The 20,321-nt window shown below is 42.0% G+C and overlaps 1 protein-coding gene across 2 annotated transcripts in view; it reads right to left on the bottom strand.

Annotated features, from left to right (window-relative positions):
* MAPRE2 (microtubule associated protein RP/EB family member 2) overlaps positions 1-20,321 on the bottom strand; it is a 198,502-nt gene that overhangs the window by 8,188 nt on the left and 169,993 nt on the right. For both annotated transcript variants that reach the window (XM_036756997.1, XM_036756990.1), the window contains 2 exons: positions 14,446-14,588; positions 5,363-5,521 (listed from right to left, as the gene is read on the bottom strand). In XM_036756997.1, coding sequence (XP_036612892.1) covers positions 5,363-5,521; positions 14,446-14,588 — 302 coding nt within the window. The remainder of the gene's footprint in view (positions 1-5,362; positions 5,522-14,445; positions 14,589-20,321) is intronic.

Here is a 20,321-nt window from a genome sequence, read left to right as displayed (position 1 = left end):
AGTGGACAGATTAGTTAGTCTTCAATAGTAGACTCCAGTTCAGCATTAATTGAAAGGTAAATACGGATAATAAAAGGGGTGGTCATTTGTCTTGGAAATTTAACACTTTGAGTTGGAGCATGAGGATGGAAGGTTGTGTCCTAGGTTATCTGATGACTTTTTTTTAATAGAAAAGGATGTCTATTTTTGGTGGAGAGGCAGGAAGCCTTCAGTAACTTGAAAATTAATCACATCTCAAGACTATGTCTTCAAAAACCAACATTTGGACTTCTATATCTTCCCAAACTTGGTTGTCCCAGGAAGGATTTGGCAAAAAGAATAAAAGAGCCCTTCATTTCTTGTCAGATGAATCCCAGGTCTATAAGGTCAACCCCTGTGGCTCCTATGAGCAGAAATACTCTTCCTTCTTACTTGGGCCTTTCCTTTAAGAGTCAGCCCAAGGACCTTCTAGTGAATGAGGCTTTTCCTTGTCTCCTCCCTGTCCTACCTCTGACCTGCTTCGAATGTGCTTTGCAAGCTTATTTTTACGCATGCTGTCTCCCCATTATAACGGAGGCTTCTTGGGGGTAAGGACTGCTTTCCTTCTGTCTTTTTATTGCCAATGCCTGGCACATCAGTGCTTAATAAAGGCCTGCTGATTAACTGATTGAATCCAGATACTCTTAACAGTAACAAAACTTAGACTGTCTTATCTCTATCCTTCTAATATTTTCCAATAATTCTCTTTAGCTGAACAGTGCGCACCAGAACTGGCCTGAAATTCTTCAGTTAATGAGTCATCACCTTTATTATCTCAAGGACATTCTGGGAAAGGGATAGGCTATTGTTTTCCCTCAGCAGCAGCGCACCAGGAGGAATGAGTCCTCTCTGGCCTGTCATCTGCAGAGGCAGCATATTCTAGTGGAATGAATACCTGAACTTGAATCCAGACTCTGCTGATTACAGACTTGCTGAGTGACTCTGGGCAAGTCCCCTCGGTTATCTCACTTGTAAAATGGAGATGATACTTGTAGTAATTCCTTCAAGGCACTGTTATGAGGAAAGCACTTGGAAAGTCTTAAAATGCTGTAATAAATGTGATTGATATAAATTATTATGCACAGAATTATGGGCAGTCCCACCCATCACTGAAGACTGACAACAGACTGCCTTTGGCTGAAGTAGAGCTGCCTCTGCTGCACTGCATGGGACAACTTTAGGGATAAAGTATCATTGGCCCAAAACACAATTTGGTGGGTATGGAGTTAGCACAGAAATATGAGGGCCCTGATAACGTGGAGAAAGAAAAATATTTCTAAGGTCTTATGCATGTCCCCAACCAACAAAGAAGCATTTTATTAAATATGCAGAGAATTCCTTCCACCTTTATGGAGGTCTCCAATAAAATGGGAGGTGTAGGGTAGAGTAAAAAAGAAGGGAGAAATGAGAAGGAAGAAAAATAAAAGAGGATAGTAGGTGTTCTAACATGTATTTCAAAGGTCCACGATTTTGCTGATTTATAACACAGCAGTGCACGTGAGTGCATGATGAGTCTGTGAGTTCGTATGGCTGACAACATTCAGCATCAAACTTCATCAAATCCACCAGGGAAGCCTTCTATGGTGGGTCTCTGAAATGTGTTAGGCTGGTCTTCTGGTAAAAAACATACAGGCCATTCTAGGGCCCACTCCAGGAGGCTTTCCAACCTGGTAGGGACCTCCCTGACCCAGGGACTGTGCTTGGTCAACCGAGCCTTCGAGAACCCAGAGCTAGTTCCTTGCCAGGCTTCAGTGAGACATTAGTGAAAGAGCGAGATACAGCATAGGAGAAAATGTCCTTACTCTCAGCTTAGAAATTCTTCCAGCTCTGTAAAAAGGGCCATGGTTGAGAATCATATCAATTCTTTCATAAAGCCCAAAGGTCAAGACAGAGGAACTTGTGCTATCTAAATAAGGACACTTGGCACATCCAGGATCAAAGGGCCTGCACTTTGCTGAAAACACAGTATAGTCTCTGATGAATCCCCTCTGGACTAAAATTGGGAGTAGTCCTGGTACAAAGCCTTATGCTATATTTATATATCCTGAAACTAAAAAGAAATCCAGCTGGCAGTGGCATTTTAAGATATCCCATCTCCCTTTCCCCCCCTCCTCTGCCCACAATGAAAGTAATCTCACATTCTCTTTTCTTTCTCTTCCAGATCCTTACTGCCTGGTTACTGTCACTAGCTAATTCTCACTCAGTATACATTTCAGATAACCCTTGGATTACAGTTACAACGATAACGCACTGTCTCTTCTCCCTCCCACACCCCTTTCCTTCTAGCTAGTGGTGTTGTCTGAACTCCAAAGCACGAGAGGTTATAGAAAAGGTGAATTTAGCAAAAAAAAACCCCAAAAAACCCCCAAAACCCCAAAACTCAGCCAACTAGAAAAAAAAATAAATCTCTCTGTGGCTGAAGGGAGATTGGAGGAGAGGTGGATGAAACAGAGAGCTGAGTCACACCTCACTTGGAAACAGCTCTTCCTAAGGGAGTAACCTCCAAATTGTTCAGTGAGTGGAAGCAACAAGAAACAAATTTATTTAAGACTTGCTGTAAATGGTTTGCAACTGTGCAGAACCCAGGGTATTCAAGTTGGAAGGATGATTAAGAGCTCATCTACCTAGTCCAGGCACCATCATTTTAAAGATGAGGAACCAGAAACCACAAGAACTGAAGGGGCTGCTCAGAGGTATGCTGCTTTTCTACAGTCGAGTGGCACAACAGGGACTCTGAGAGCCCCAGCTCTTTGCACTCAGAATCTCATGTTCTTTCCACTATACTGCCTTCCTTTTGGGCAAATTAAAGAAATCTGGAAGTCCCCTTCCAGACTGTATATTCAATCTATAATGCTAAGCAGGTCCTATCTGCTCCACCCATGAGTGGGACTGACCCAAGTCTGTCATCTTCCTGGTTTGTGCCCTTTGTGTCTCTACTCCCCCTACCCCTCACCCCACATCCGATTCTTCTCTCCCTCCCTCGTGATCAAAATCTGAAGTTAGGAAAACATCTGATAAACCCGTTGTATAAAGGAATGATTGTTAAGGATTACAACATTCACTCTCCCAGGCATAGCTACACTTTTAAATGGAGAGGACAATTGGTAAACCGAAGGCATAAATCTGAGACATTAGGTGAGCAAGGGCAGTATTGGGGGGACCAGGAGGGCCTTTCCAGTAGTTATCATTCAGCGAATCAACTACTCTGCTTTTGCATAAGCCTGGCCACACCTGTAAGTTCTGGATTTTATTGGGCCAGTAATCTAAGCGAAAGGACACCTGCATTGCCAGATCCTATTTTTCAGGACTGGTTGATGCCAAATTGGACTTTCCCCTAAAAAAGTCCATAAATGTGAACCTTCCCTTGTGACAAGATCTAGAACAAAGCTGTATGGCATGGACCGGCGGCATTCTTTTTGGCTTCTAGGAGCACTGAGCTTCCTCCCTACTACCAGGGGAGTAGATTTTAATTATGCATGCTACCCTTATCCCATTAGCAAGGATGAGCAAGAATTGAATGTGGGATGATTACTCAAAAGCTCTTAATACTCTGTCGAGTTTGGTCTCAGATATCCTAGTGAGGATCATAAAATCAGAGATTTAGAACTGGAAGCAACATTAGAGTCCATCTAGTTCCAAACCCTCATTTTAGAGGTTGAGGAACCAAGGCCCAGACTTAATTCAGTGACTTGTCCACGGTCATAAAGTTAGTAACTGTCTATGAAGCCAAGTCTTGACTCCAAGTCCCACACATCCACTACGAGATGCTGCCTCCTCTCCAGGAGGATAAAGGGCATTAGGGGTGACCAGAGAAACAAAATTCTCCTACTTTTTTGTAGTAGATAAGAAGAATCTTTAAAACTAGTACAATGTCTAACCAGAGCAGCCATTTTCTATGTCACATAGCATGTAAATTCAACGGGATTCCCACATCATAGGGACTTATAATCAAGTAACAGGGATGTAAAAGGAGGAATAAAAAAGAGGGGAACTAAAAAAATGGAGCAGCTGATGTCGGGGAACTTTATCCACAGTTTTCTTGCATGTTAGAAGATTTACATGTTGAAATTGAGATTTCAAGTCATGAATGGAGGCAACATTTGCCTGTTTTCAACTGGAATGGGAGATTAAAAAAATAAAATAGGTGGCTAGCGATATTCTATTAAAATACCAACACACATAGCAACCAACCACAGTGCCCTCAGAGCATGTGCATGCTTCTTGGTCAGAGAGAAACCAAAGCTAACACAGACGGCATGCCCACAACCAACCTCAACATGGTCTCAAAGGCTGTTCTGAAACCACAACATGTTAGCTATCTATGCTCTCCTTCCATGCTGAAAAGTGAAAGGCAAATTCCAATTCCATGTGAGGTGTCTGTGGGTCCCTGCTCTGTGCCAGGATCACAGGTCTAGGTCCCTGCATTTACAGATTGAGCATGACTTGCTCTTCGTCTCCTATTTACCCTCCTCTTGTCTTCACTTTTTCCTGTGTCTCGAGCTGTGGTTCTTAATCTGTTCCTTTCCAGCTCCCCACATCTGCTTTTCATTGTCATGACTGAGCTATATTATGGGTCTCCCACCGGCAGCAGAAGTAGTCCTGAGCAGCACTGATGGTGTCTGGGCGTCCCCCCAAACGGGGCCTTCTATAGGCATTTTTCAAACCACACAAAGTGTAGTCCTTGGTAGATGACTCTGTTCTTGGCAGGATGCAAGTAACCAAGTCAGGTGGCCATGAGAGAGGAGCGGATACTGGGGTGGGTGGAGGATAGGGAAGGGGGAAGGAAAAGGATTGGAAGAACATGGTGGGGAGACACTGGGATGATTTTTTTTTTTGCTTGTGCTCCCATTTAGTCTGAGGCTCGTATTCTTTCCTTAAGAAGTAGGCAGTCTTGGGGCAGCTAGGTGGTGCAGTGAGTACAGCATGGTCCCTGGAGTCAGGAGAACCTGAGTTCAAATCCGACCTACGACACTTAACACACTTACTAGCTGTGTGACCTTGGGTAAGTCACTTAACCCCAATTGCCCTGCCTTCCCTCTTGCAAAAAAAAAATTAAAAAAAAAAAAGAAGTAGGCAGTCTTGTACAGATAGTATAAAATTAACCTCTTCCTACTCACAGTGTTGAAAAACACCTGGAACATACCTGCATGAATTCACCTTCTTAGATCAACAAACCCTACCTTCATCCCCTGCCACTTTTTCATGTATACATGCTATTTCATAAACCTTTGATGACAACGGGGATGATTGTGAACTTTTAGACTGGTGATGGGGAAGATACGCTTTCAAGTCAATGAAATCTTTCGTACTTTCATTTAAAAAAGTGAGCCAGTCTCAAACTTACATGTTCTTCTGAAGCATATAGGACCTCCATTAGTCTTTGCACAAGATCGTCATTTTCCTGCCCATGTTCTTGGCAGAGCAGCTCGATCTCTCTCAACTTTCCAAAGTAGAAATCTCTTTCCTTCTCCACGCCTTCAAGTGCAAGTTTTAATGAGTGTACCTGTGTGAGGGAAAGGGAACCGGAAATATAAGAAATAGAATGCCAAAATATACATGTGCAAAGAAGAACATAGCCACGCAAAGACACAACAGTAAGTGCAGGAGTGACCGAGCCTTGTATAAGGGAGAAACAAAAGAGCTCTTGTCTGGGGCCCAAGCTCATGCCAAGGTGCCCAATTTCAATAGTTTACTACTCACGCCCTTCAGTCAATGGGGTGATTATTAACCAGTTAGTACTGAATGTTAGTACAGAATGGCCCTTCCTAGACAACAAAGCTCTATTGGGGAGGGGGATAAGCTTCCCTGGCCAGGGAACAACTCTTTCTCCAAATCTGTTCAAAAGCTGGGTCTTAGACTAAAACAGCCTCAGAAAGTTTGTCCTGGGAAAATGAGAAGGGGAGGTGGGGCTGTATGGATTAGTGTGCCTGCCTCAGATTTATCATGGAAACCCTTTAGGCAACACTGATTAGAAGACTACAATTGTCCTGTTCTCCCCGAAATGTCACCACAACATTCAGCATAGCTGGGTATTATCAAAAGAAGGGCAAGATTGGTCAGAAGGGGAGATTGTTTATTTTGAAGGCTACTAAACCAGAAAAGGGAGAAACTGCAGAGTTCCAAGTCTTCATTTATCCCATGGGAACCACACACAAACACAGGCGTAGACCCTCCGAAGTCCATTGGCCAAGGTATAGCCATAGTTAACTCAGTGTGATGGATTTTGGGCCCCAAGTGGATGAGGGATTGAATTTGGGAACAGAAAATTTAGAAAAAGGAAGGTGGGCAGGACAGACTGTCTCTCCCCCACTCCCCCCCTATCTCTATCCAGGGTTATAGTTGCTGTGCCAGTAAAAGCCATCTCACATAAACCATTTGAACCATATAGCCTGCCAATACCTTCAGATGCTTAACACTTACACCAACAATTGTTTATATACATAATGGCTCACTCATGGGGACCACGTATTAGGAAAGATACTGATAAAGTGTAGGGTATCTGGAGGAAGAAGAGCGGGATGACAGGAGTACTTGAAACCATAAAGTTTACTATAAGGATTCACTGAAAGGGGGGGAGGGAAGAGGAATAAGAAGCATTTTATTAAGTGCCTACTATGTGCTCGGCATTGTGCTAAGCACTTTACCAGTGTTATCTCATTCGGTCCTCACAACAAGAGTCTTCTCTGGTGAAGACAAGTCTAGAACAAGCCATTCCAGCAGAAGGAATTTTGAATGTTGTAAATCTCAAGTGAAAAAGGATGGGTTTAAATGAAACAACCCTGCGGGGTGGGTGCTATTACTATTCCTATTTTACAGTTGAGGAAACTGAGGCAGAAAGAGTTTAGGGGACTTGCACATGGTCATATGGGCAGTGAGTATCTGAGGCTGCATTTGAACTCAGGTCTTTCTGATTCCAGGCTCTATCCACTGCACTGGCCAGGACACTGAAGGTACTGAGAAAGAGAAGACTTAGGAGGCACATGATGCCTGGCTTCAGATACATGAGGTGTTGTCAAACGGTAGAAGGATTGACTTGTTTTGCTTGGTCCCAAAGGGGAGAATGAGCAGCAATGAGTATGAAGAAGAAACCAAGAAGAACTGGGGATTCACATGAGAAAAAACCCCAACTTTCCTAAACAGTGGGGTCACCCTGAAGTGTAATGTGCTGCTTCAGGAGGTCAGGGATACCCACCGCCATAGGAAATATCTCCAAGTGGAGGCTGGACAGCCAGGAGCACCGGAGTAGGGATTCACACACGTCAGGTGCGGGGTGGACTGCCTGACCTCTGAGCTCCCCGCCAGCCCGGAGACTCCTTGAGCTCTGATTTCTGGGCCCCAGTTCTCAAACCTGGCTGTAGCTTTATCAGAGTAGAGCAAAGCAGAAGCCCAATGACTTCATCCAGAGGCCTAGTCCATTTTTACTTCTCCCACGCAGAGAAAGGATCTCCTAATCCTCTGACCACAAGTAGCATCACAACAGTCCCGAAGGCAATGAACACTAGAGAAGGCAGCCAACTGCTGTGTGCAGCTTGAGGACCATTTTATCTCTGAAGGGCTAGGGCTTGTGAATCAAAAAACAATGCTGTCTTCCTTCTAGAAGCTTCCAGAAGAGAGCTTCATTCTGGCTGAGATTTCAACTGTCATAAATAATTCCTGGACTTGAACACTCAGGATCAATCAAAGGATAACACTGCAACAATCATCCCAATGGCCCAGAAGGTCCAGGTGCAGGGAGCCTGCTGAGGACTTTTCCATTCTCTATCCTGACCCACTCTAGTTGCCCAGAATGCAATAGGGTCCCCCAAGGCCCCAGTAGTAAGGGGAGCCCTTCCCCTCTTCTATCCCAGCTCCTACCAGATGCTGGATGCCCCCTCTAGGCAGATGCTGACCCTCTTCTTCCCTTTTCCATCCTCATCCCTGCTAGAGGTAACCCAGAGACCTGCTGCCCTCTGAATCGTCACTGGCTATCTTACTTTCAGGAAGACTGTGGACCATCTGCCCTGCTTCTGGGCTTTCTGTCTCTTTGGGTATTTTTCTCTGATCTTCTATTGCAGCCTGGTCTTTGTCATCTACTCTGCTGCTCCATCCTAAGGACAACGGGGCCATTTCTGCTGCTCTGCAGCAGCATCTCCTATGTGAGTCGTCTCTCCCAATTAGAATGTGAGCTCCTGGAGAGCAGAAGCTGCCTTACTTTTCTGTCAATCCCCAGTGATGTAGGACAGTGTTTCACATGTATTAAGAATTTAGTAAACATTTCCCTCCCCGCCTTCACCTCCCCTGATTATATGAAATTTTCTGTGTTTGAATCACCATGCTTTTTTTTTCTTTTCAAAAAAATCATTAGGTTGGGGAACTTTTTATTTACCTGAAAATGTTTTAATTGACCCCCATAACAATGGACCAAGCACGCCTAAGCAATTTGCTTGCCTCAAACAGTCCAGTATTCCTTATATAAATCAATTCCTATGAAAAACTAAGGGAAAAGGAAATACAAAGGAAAAGCAAAATATTGACCAATCACTAAGCATTTATTAGGTTGCAACTATGTACTGCAGGGGTGGGGAACCTGTGGTCTCAAGGCCATGTGTGGCCCTCTAGGTCCTCAAGTGCAGCCCTTTGACTGAATCCAAACTTCACAGAACAAACTCCCTTAATAAAAGGATTTTTTCTGTAAAACTTGGCAATCAAAAGGCTGCACCCAAGGACCTAGAAGGCCACATGTGGCCTCAAGGCCGCAGGTTTCCCCCCCCCCCCCCACTGCCCCCACCTTTACTAGGCACTGGGGATACAAAGACTGAAGCGAGACAGTCTGCTTTCAGAGAGTTTATGTTCTATCAGGGTAAATACAAAAGAGTGGGAAGGCACTAGCATCTGGGGGATTGAGCATGGCATGAGGTTCAGGAAAGGATTCACAAAGGAATGGCATAAAAGCTTGGAATTTCTCCCTATACCAATGAACATACTGTAGGCCTTGGACTTGTGGTCTCATATTTGTTTTCAAGGCTACATTAAACTGAATTCCCCAGGGCTGGAAAAGTCATTTCCCTTATATTTGAGTAAATATTTTATTTCCACAATATGGTATGATTAATGGATTTGGTATCTAGACCAGAATCCCTTTTCCTGTCTCCCATATGCAGCGCTCTTCCCACTACATATTTCATATTTGCATTTCCCTCAAAACCACCCTGTAAGGTAGGCAGTACAAGTATTATTTTCTTTACACTGCAGGTCAGTAAACTGAGGCACAGAGAGTTAAGTGACTTTCTGTGGTAGAGTAAGGAATTTGAACCTGGATCTTTCCTGATTTCAAGTCTATCATCCTTTCCACCATAACATCTTGGAGATTCAAGACATCAGTGGAATTTCAAGTCAGATTTTGAATAAAGAAAACCAAACCTGCCTGACAGACTGATTTGGTCAAATAATAGGAAATTGATGCAAATGAATCTTCTAGTGCTAGAGTTCTCAACAGGGCTTGTGCATACTAGCTGGCTGACATTTATACAGCACAGCACGCTAAGGTTTGCAAAGAGCTTTACAAATACTCTCTCATTTTATCCTTATGAAAACCTGGGAGGTAGTTTCTATTGTTCTCACTTAAATTTTACAGATGAAAAAACGGGCAGAAAGAGGTCAAGTGACTTGCTCAGGGTCACTCAACTACTAAGTGGCTGAGGCTGGACTTGAGCTGGTCTCTTCCTGACTCCAGGTCCAGTACTCCATCCACTGAGTCACTGAATTGCCTCTTAGTCCACCTCGAGTTACTTGTCCCACAAAAATGACTTTGCGGCAGCTATTGAATTCTCTGCCATCTAACCCCAACTCTGAGGTGAAAACTGATATCCTACCTGTGAACATAAGAGATGTTGCTTGTTATGCTGGTTCAGAAAAATGCCAAATTGCTTCTTTTTGCAGAAAGGTTTGGAGGCCTCTCTCTTTTTGAAAAAGTGAGGCGAAGGCCAAGCTGTTTTTTAACCTCCTCATTTAATACCACAACTTGGCCACTCATAAAAGTCCAAAGAGCCAGGTCCAAATCTAGTAAAATGAAACTCTGCTTTGTTCCTGAAACCCTGCACCGTTGGAAAAAAAAACAACTTGCCTGACCAGGCCACTGCCTGTCCTCTCTCTCCTCTCTCCCCATTTAGGTGCTAGGAGACTGAATCACAGTAATGTAAGGCATGCTACTACTCTGCTTATAAGGCTTTACTTTACCAGGCAGGGAGTATCTGTCTGACACATTCAATCCAGACGAACTAGGATTGTTTGTTTTTCTATGGTGTTTTGGTTTGCACGATGAACAAATAGTTGAAATATTTCCCGAAATACGCATCTGAAGTTGAGGCTTAGTGCTCCACATTCTTTAGGTAACAAATACTCAGCTATAAAAATGTCTCATTAAAAGTCAACGGTAGCTCAGTCAAAATCTTACCACGATTGTCTTGCTTTAACCTGGTCAAAAAAAATCAATAGAGAAATATTCTATCTTCACTATCACTTCATGGTATCAATGTCATTTAGGTTCTCTCATTAAGAGAAGCAAGTGATTGTCCTCCAGGAAAACAAATTCTCAGAAAAAAAAATGTAACCAGAGGGAGGATTTATTGCTTCTTTTTACAATTCCCTCTTCACTGCTCTGCACATCAAAGTCCTCTGCAATCCCTATAACTCTTACAAAGCCCAGCTTATGACTCTCTTATTCCATGCAGGCTTCCTAGACTAACTCCTCCCAGTGAGGTTCCCTTTTGATTTTCTCTGGTATTTGCAAATACTGTCAGCACACATCTTTAACCCATGGCCCTCTCCATGAGTTCTGGGATTATATGGACCGGGCTTAATGTTGGGAGCAGTTACTCTAAATCATAGCTCTTTGGCTTATGCTGGCCCCACCCAGAACTCCCCATAGGAAACGGTAGAATATAGCTCCAACACGGCTAAGTCTCCACAAATGCAGGAAAAATGATACCCAGTTATAAGAAAAGTCTTAAGGGAATAAAGTAGAGGACAACCTTGATTTTGTCCCCATAATTAAGGGACTCATAAAGGATTCACTGTAGTAGCCCACCAACAATAGATAACATTTTCCTCACTCTCGGGTAAACCCTACCTTCGCCTCAGGGCCTAGAGAGAAATATGAACTCAAAGCACCACCTTCCGATCTTGGATTCCCCTAAGAAGGGAAAGCAATTTGGGGTTGCAAGAGTGGCAATCCCTCACCATTCCACTGGGGTTCACTTTTACCCTCAGGATCCCATACATTCATCCTCCTTTGGAGTATTAGCTTGAAGGCTTGGGTTTCCCATAAGTGCCTTTGGAGTTGCTAAGAGAGGCAATCCCCTCCTCATCCAAAGAATTCACAATAATAGCAGTGGGCAAAGTCTAGATCTTCTGTTCCTCCCTATCACGGCTTCAGTTACTGTCTGCTCTCCTCCCAGCTCCAGAAGATTTGTGCATAATCTTCATTTTTCTCCAAGAAGGTGACCGCTGCCAAGGAATTCCCCTTTCTTGTTCTAGAAGTGTGCTCCCTGAACTCTTACACGTGGGTTTGCTAAAGGGGCACAGGACCAAGTTCAGGTATTTTGCTCCCCCAGAACATAGCTTGAATTCCTGGTTGCTTCTTTCAGCTCTTTAGGCCTTATGCAAAATCCTATTTTCTTTCTAAGAGGGTGGCACTGTCCAGGAACTAACTGCCTTTGTTTCTAAAACTCTCAAACTTGGAGGAACAGAATAGTTATATGATGCCTCTCTAAGGCTAGAGGCAAAACTCTGGGCTTCACAAATTCTCTTCTTTGGGCTGCATACGTGAGAACATGTGACTCCCAGGTACCTCTAGCCCACGGGGGCTATGAGTGGCTCCTGGTGGGGAGTGTCCCCTGACTCTAGATCCTCCAGATTTGCTGCTACTTCTGCTAATTATTTGGGATCTTACAGATCTCACAGTTGATCTCTGCAACTCACTGTCTTTTCTTTAAAAATAGTCTTAGCATAAATGGATATTGCCTTCCCACAACCAGCTGGGTCAAAGAATTTATCCGCAACAGAGGTTCCCACTGTATTACGAATGGGTCAAAGGGGCAATTACACAACTATATTTCCATATTAATAACTCCTCTATGACATTTTTAAGTCTATTGAGGTCTGGAATTATGTCATATTTTATATCTTCCCAGCTCATAACAGGTACTTCAAAATGTACACTGAATTGCCTTGAATAGAGGCTTCAATTACAAAACATTTTAGCTACACCATCTCAATTTGAGCCTTATACCAAACCTGAAAGACAGGTATACCTTTCGGCATACCTGAAAGTATACAGTTCAGTAAACTGCACAACATAGTAGTTCAAATGTTATTTTTTATCCCCATTTTGCAGTTGAGAAAACTGGTGCTCGACAAGGTTGAATTATTTGTCTGAGATCATGTGGCCAATAAGTAGCAGAGCTGTGACTTGGACCTAAGTCTTTTGATTCCAAGTCCACAACCTTCCAATACAACATAATCTAGGTGTGACTTTTCTCCCTGGCCAAAACATAAGCCATTTCTTTGTATCCCTAATAATATTCAGGGCTAAGCGGGAGAACTAGCCCTTCACTGGTACCCTTCTCCCAAAACGGAGAGGAAAAATTCTTTTTTGTTGCTCATAGCATTCCCAGCTAGCCTCAGCCCATTCTGAACTTTAGTGCTTCTGACAGTCTGGCAAGACCATGCAATGTTTTTTATAGCCATCATAAGTTACCTGCCTTTCTTCCATTTTCTGTATGTCTTTTTGAATTCTAAGTTGGTTAACAAATCCAATTGTATATTGGTTTTGTTAGGCAACTCCTCCCTTTCTGGGAAGAACTACAATTACATATTATTCGAAAGGTAATGGAAGGAGACATATATGGTATATCTCAAGACGCTTTAGCACGTTGCCAATGATGACTTCTGTATGAGGAGCAGTATAAAAGACATTGTTAAGAGCAGCCACATCCAGAAAAGAAGCTTAATCAGTCATGTAGCAAAAACGAGAGGCAATAGATGGTTAACCCAAGCGTTAACCTCAGATGCTCAAAGACCAAAGCAAAGTCCTTTATGGGGGATTGATGGGAAGACAAAGACAAGAACTACACAGGATAAGAAGGCATGGAAGAGTTGTGATGTGTAACTGTGAGAGACTTGGCTACTCTGATGAATACAATGATCCAAGACAATTTCAAAGGACTCATGATGAAAAAATGCTATCCACCTCCAGAGAGAGAACTGATGAACTCTGAGTGCAAACTGAAGTATAACTTTATCACTTTCTTTATTTTTCTTCTTTTTTATTGAAAAATGGCTAATATGGAAATGTTTTATATGTGTTCACATGTGTAATTAATATACTGTTTGCCTTCTCAATAGGTTGGGGAAAGGGGATGGCAGGAGAAGAATCTGGAACTCAAAATTTAAAAAGATCATTAAAATAAATAAATAATCAAATTTATAATATATATGTATATATATATATATACATTATAATGCAAGCATTATATTTCTTGACTCTTATATTTTAGGGGGCCCTAGGCATGTGGTCCAAGGCTCATTACAGTTACACCAATTATTTTTTGAGAAAAACTTCTGGGAACCTCTTCATAGCAGCAAAACCAGTGGTGTTGGGAGTCAAAATATTCAGCTTTTATACCACAGAAGTTGACAAACATTACAAATCAGAGTCTGATTTGTTGTTTTGTTAAATGTCTAGACTTAAGAAAGTGACGGAGAAAATGTTGATGATGAAGATAAAAGGATGGTGTGTGTACATTTGTTTTTTAGAGATGCTGGTTAAAACATTTTAAACAGCTCACTCTTCAGTGAAACCTAGAATCTTCAGATTCTGTTTGAACTTTCCATAATTCTTAATCTAAAGGGTTGTGTTCACTGACCATCCTGGGCCAATAATTATTCTTTTACTGTATTCAGAATTTTAAAGATTCTCTTATCCCTTGCCAAAGGACTGCTTCCTCTCAAAATTCCTTCTCTATGTACAGCACAGGACTGTCTCCAACACACGTTTCCTGCCTTTCCTATGTATAGGTAAAAACTAGAAAGCAGAGCTGGAGGCCTCAAACAAGTCAAATGCCTGCTCTTCTCCCCAGAGTCAAGATCTAAGTAAATCATTTGTATGGTCTTGCTAATGCTTAGTCGAAGAGCACTCAGAATCTCAGCTAATGACTTCTGGTGGTTTACTGCTAATAGCAAGTGCAAAGATTGCTCAATTCTCAATATATCAGGCTGCAGATTCAGTAACTATCATCACTGAACCCTGTGGTACCATTTCCTTTATTTAAAAACACACTCATGTACACACGCACACATGCACACACACACACACGCACAAACACAGGCAAAATGACCAAAGGGCACACACGAAGTACACACAGGACAATGCTGCGCATCACAGGTTACCTGTTCGTTGAGCTGTATGACCTGGGTTTCTAAGTCTTTCTCAGATTTAGATGCTGAGCCGCTGCTAGAGGGGGTCCTTTTCGCTGATGAGGGACGAGAAGGGGTAGATCCTGGTTTAGAAGCCGGACTAGATTTAGCAGCACCTGGAAACAATGGGATAAACTATGAATAATAGAAGCTTAGGAAACACAGAACCATGGGGAATACTGTCAGAGCAGGAAGAGACCTTGGAGATTATCTTGTCCAACTCCTTCTTGTTACAGGTGAGGAAGTGACTCTATATAGCTTCGTATAGATGGGACTTAAACCCAGGTTTTTGATTCCTGGGATCTTTCAGCCACCACAAAACCATGCTTCTGCCATGACCTTTTTAAATGATGAAAGAATTACATTAACAGAGAATGCAAAAGACACTCCCAGCAACTCCCTTCTGAAATAAGCTTATATGAAATTTTGTGTTAAGGCCTGCTATTTGGCTACTAAGTAACTGTGTACTGGGGCGGGTTGCTAAACTATTTTATGTCTTGGTTCCCTTTCCCAAGACAGGGGGAAGAACATAACATTCACTATTGGCTTGAGTGAGATAATAATAGATGTACAAGGACTAAGTTCTTAGGAAGAAAGGTAAATCCAAGATTTTGTGGTTAAAGTGACATATAATCTTTTTTAATTAATCTGATAACAACAGAGCTAGAAAGGACCTTGTCAAAAATTTTATCAATGGCAAAACTTTAAAAAGTGAAATAATGTACTTGAGAATCCAGATCAAATAAAATTTTCATGAGGATTCTCAACAACTATAGTTGTACCAAACCACTACTAGAGGTAACCAAGGCAGCTCACTAGAGGGTCCTGATGAGTGGGAGCTCTCACTGCAGTGGTAAGGATTAGGAGGAATGAGGAGCTGACCTCCAATCAACAAATTTGTAAAGGCTGAGGGTTGTAGAGGGTGTGCTAGAACACCTTATGGTTGGGAAGACTTGGGTTCGAATCGTATAGCTGAAACCTTCCTTGCTGCACGAGCATGGTCAAGTTTGCTTTCTTTCTCTGACCCTCTATTCTCTTATCTGTAAAATGGGGATCATAACACCTGTAGTACCCACTTCACAGGGCTCTCATAAGGAACAAAAGAGATAATAGTGTCTGTAGAAAGCTTTGGAAACTTTAAAATGACCTATGTCAGTTGTTATTGTCGAATGCAGTAGAAAGCTCGTACAATTCCATCAGAGATTCTAGCATACAGGGTAAATCAATTTAGTCTTTAGTTTATAGAGACTTGTCAATGAAATACTTTATAGATACTTGTCAACGAACATTTATTAAAGGCTTACTATGTGCCAGGCACCGTGCTAAACACAGGAAAAAGACAAAAACACAGTCCCTGCCTTCAAGGAGCTGACATTCTAATGGGGAGAGAATATGCAAACAACCACGTGCATACAAGATAGATAGAGTAAATGAAAATTAATCCCAGAATAAAGGCATTGGCTGGGTAGGGAGAAGGGAAAGAGGGGAACTGGGAAAGGCCTCCTGCAAAAGGAATTGATCTATTTCTAATAGAAATAATATTAAAAATGATAGGTTCTCAGGTCAACCTGAAATGCCTATTTAACCTATAATGTACTGGACCTGTCAATATTAATAATACTATAGAACCTAAACACCATCTGCAATAACATTTCTATATAGAAAAATGCATTTGAGATTTCAGTGTGGCATTCTAGGAACAGATCTCCTGTCATTATAGCCCCAGAATGAAGAATGGGGGGCTCCTTTCCCTTCAAATCACTAGAGGTAGCCAAGGCAGCTAATTAGAGGGTCCTGATGAGTGGGAGCTCTCACTGCAGTGGTAAGGATTAGGAGGAATGAGGAGCTGATGTCCAATGAACTCCAGTGGCAAGAGATGAGGACAGGAGAAGCGAGACAGGGCCATTTCTAGCGGCAATGGGAAGAGGGAGGGGGAGGAGTAGAGGGAAAGGGACAATAGGATGAAAGGCCTGGACAAAGGGAATGGGGTGTGTGCTAGAATTGTGAGCTCTTTCAGGGAGATGTTCTGTCTAAAGGGGAAAGGACTAGGCTTGGTGGAGAGAGATCAGGAGAGAGTCTTAGGGGCAGTATGGAGACAGAATTCTGCCTTATAGGCCGTCATTTGTAGACACAGAACGTTCATCTGTCTGAAATTTGTAAACTGAGTACTGCTTATGAAAAAAAGTTTATTTTCATCTGATACAAAATAAGGGAGTGTTTTTATTATTAAGCTCTCTCTTTTTTGTCTCCTTATTGAAGGTTAGCTCTATTCACAAATTTATATATGCCACAGGGGTATTCTGCCCCAGTGAAAGTGTGAAAGAGGCAGCTAGGTGGCACAGTGAAGAGAGCACCGGCCCTGGCATCAGGGGGACCCGAGTTCAAATCTAGCCTCAGACACCTGACACACTTGCTAGCTGTGTGACCTTGGACAAGTCACTTAACCCCAATTGCCCTGCCTTCCCTCCTGCAAAAGTAAATAAATAAACATTTTTTTAAAAAAGAAAGTATGAACAAAAGCAATGACAAATCATGGTGTATGAATGCAGTGGAATTCTACTGTGTTGTAAGAAATTAAGAAAGAGATGATAGTTTCAGAGTAAGCTGGAAGACTGGTACGCACTGGTGCAGAACCAGGAGAATAATTTATACTGTAACATCAATATTGTAAAAATGAACAAGATTTTGGAAGCCTTAGGTACTCTGATGAATGCGATGATTAAACATGACTTTAAATGGTTGATGATGAAGAATTCTACTGGACATAGACAATATAGGAATTTATTTTGATTGGCCATGTGAATTTGTTGAAAGGATTTTGTTTTTCATTTTTCCTTTTTATTTTTGGTTGAGGGAGGGCAGTATGGGACAGAAAAAATGCTTGATACTCGAAAATATCAAAATTTAATTAAAAGGAAAGCCATGGAAATATTTGATGTAAACAAATGCGCAGAAAAATATATGTGAAAATTCTATTCATTGTACTTACCAACCTGGTAGAAATGTATTTATGGTGCTACTCTTCTCCGACCTGAGAACTAGTAGCTCTTCTCCTGGCCAAGTTAACCCTTCTTGCCTGTGCTCTGAAGCCCATTTCCTACTTTGTTTTTATCAGTTCCTGCTTCTCTTTTACCTTCCAACTCTCTTTTATTATGGACTCAAACTAAGAATATCTTTCTTCTATCCTAAGGAAAGCCCATGATGCTGAGTTCTAAAACCTGGCTTAAGATACAAGGAGGATAAGCTCTTGAAGAGAGATGGAACAAGGCTTCAAATTGAAAAAGGAGTAGGGAAGGAAAAAGGCTTGGATACAGCTGATACACCAGAAGTGTGACATGGGAAAAAGTAATAGTGGAGCAGTTCATAGGGGACAACGACTGGAAAGAGGGCAGGCGTGGTTTTGTAGACTCACGTGTCTGTAGATAAATGTGAGAAATATATGTAATGATAAAAGTACAAACAATTCACATTAATATCTAATACTCTGAGGTTTTCAAAGTATTTTCCTCATGATAATCCTTTAGGGTAGGAAGTATAAGTGTTATAACCCTCACTTTAGCTATTAGAAGAAAATGAGGATCTGATAGGTTAAGTAAGTGGCCCATGAGTATCTAAGGCAGGGTTCAAGCCCAGATTTCCTAGCTCCAAGTCCAGCATTCTGCCCATTCTGCCACTCCATCTGCCACCAGAATTCTGTTATTAAGAGCCTCCTATTCCTCTTAAGTCACAATGTACCCCTACCCATCCAACTTCTGATCTCTCTGAAATCTTTCAAGGTTTAAGATGTCTACACCAGGCTATGCCTGGCTTTCCCAAAGATGGGATAGGTAGGAATTCATGACCTGAGACTCTAAAAGGGAAAAGAACTCAAGAAGGCTGGGAGGCACTTAACAAAATTCTGGTAATAGAGTTGCAAATGACTCTAAATGAAAGAGAAAAATCAGATCCCAAAAATGGCTTTTCAGGAAACTCATGAGCATATCTGGTCTTTAAAAGAATCTGTACTAGAGAAGGAAATGAAGGCAGCCCCAATACACTGGAATGGCAAAGTCCTGTAAGAACAGTGCGGGGAAAGCAAAGGTTCAGGTTTGCAATAAATGTCAAATAATCTATTTTTATTTATTTTTTTTGGAGGGGGGAAGGCAAGGTAATTGGGGTTAAGTGACTTGCCCAGGGTCACACAGCTAGCAAATGTGTCAAGTGACTGAGGCCAGATTTGAGCTCAGGTCCTCCTGAATCCAGGGCCAGTGCTCTCGTCACTGCGCCACCTAGCTGCCCCAATGTTAAAGAAGCTAAAGGTACTTTAAAAAAAATACCTCCTGCTTTAGGAAGCTCAAGTAAGGGAGAGTACACCTGTTTGCCATGCATGGGAAAGAGAAAGGAGAACTAATGAACTGTTTTGCTTCTTTTCCTAATTTTATATTTCATATTAATTATTTTCCCCCCTAATCCCAGCCCACCCTCCTACGTTCCCTATTTCTGGCAAAGGCACCCTCAGTTTCCCAGTCGTTCAGGCACCCAGAAAGTCATTCCTGACTCTCACCACTCTGTTCTCAATCTCTAATCAGCGTCATCTTATAGATTCTGTCCCCTAAACATATCTCACCTCTTCTCTCCAATACTATCACATTCATACCAGTTCATGTCCTTAGTACCTCCCCCCCATATAGACACACACACACACACACACACACACACACACACACACACACACACACATATATATATATATATATATATATTTGGTGACTACATCAGGTACTATGAATTTGATAATCACCTCTATGTAGATAATTCCTAAATTTGCATCACAGCCATTATCTCTCACCTGGTTGTTCATCTATATCTCAAACTCAACATTTCCAGGTTGATCAATCATTGATTTAGAGCTGGAAGGGACTGCAGAGCACCAGTTCCCTTATTTTACATATGAGGAAACTAAGGCCCATTTGCTCAAGATCACAAAGGTGACTCAACTTGAATATAGTGACTTGAACTTAGGTCCTCTGGATCCAAAACAAGTCCTCTTTCCACTGTACATTCTGCCTCTTGCATTCCTGTAACCACTTTGCAGATGGGAAAACTCAGAAGGTTGGCACCTGATCTCATAGAATTTACAATATAGATGGTCCGGCTGATTCTGCCCTTTGCTTCTGAGGTGGTGTAGTACAATGAAGAGTGCTGGCTCTGGAATGACTAGACTTGGGGTGGTCTTAGTTCCGCCACTTTCTACCTGTGTGATCTCAAGCAGGTGATGTAACCTCTTTGGGCCTCAGGTTCCTCATGTATAAAACAAGAGAGTTGCCCTAGGTAAACTGAGGTCCCTTGCAACTCTAAATCTAGGATCCTATGATCTCATTTTCCCCGTCTCTACCACTGCCACCCTGATTCTAGCCTTAATTATGAGTTCCTGCATTATTTAAATGACCTCCTAAAAGATCACCTTGCCTCCAGTTTCTCTCCACTTCAAACAATTCTAAATATTGATTTCAAAAAGTACGCTACAACTCTGATTATATTATCCTTCCCTCCTAAAAACAAACAAATGCAAAAAACCCCAAACTAAACCAAATCAAAACCCAAACTTTAAATAGTCCTCTGTTGCTCACCAAATGGTCTAAACTTCATAGTGTGGCTGCCACATTCAAGGTATACCACAAGATGGCTCTAATTTATCTTTCCAGACTATTCTCCCATTTCTCTCTCTCACTGACCTGAGAATCTAAGCAAAATGAACGATTCCTGTTTCCTTCTTTTCCCATCTACAAGATTTTGTTCATGTTGTTCCTTTTGTCTTGAAAATGATTGCCTTCCCTATTTTACCTGTCAAACTTCAGATCATCTACCAA

This window comes from Trichosurus vulpecula, chromosome 1 (assembly GCF_011100635.1).
Source record: "Trichosurus vulpecula isolate mTriVul1 chromosome 1, mTriVul1.pri, whole genome shotgun sequence".
Lineage (NCBI taxonomy): Eukaryota > Metazoa > Chordata > Mammalia > Diprotodontia > Phalangeridae > Trichosurus > Trichosurus vulpecula.
This window is presented reverse-complemented; position numbering and strand designations above follow the sequence as displayed.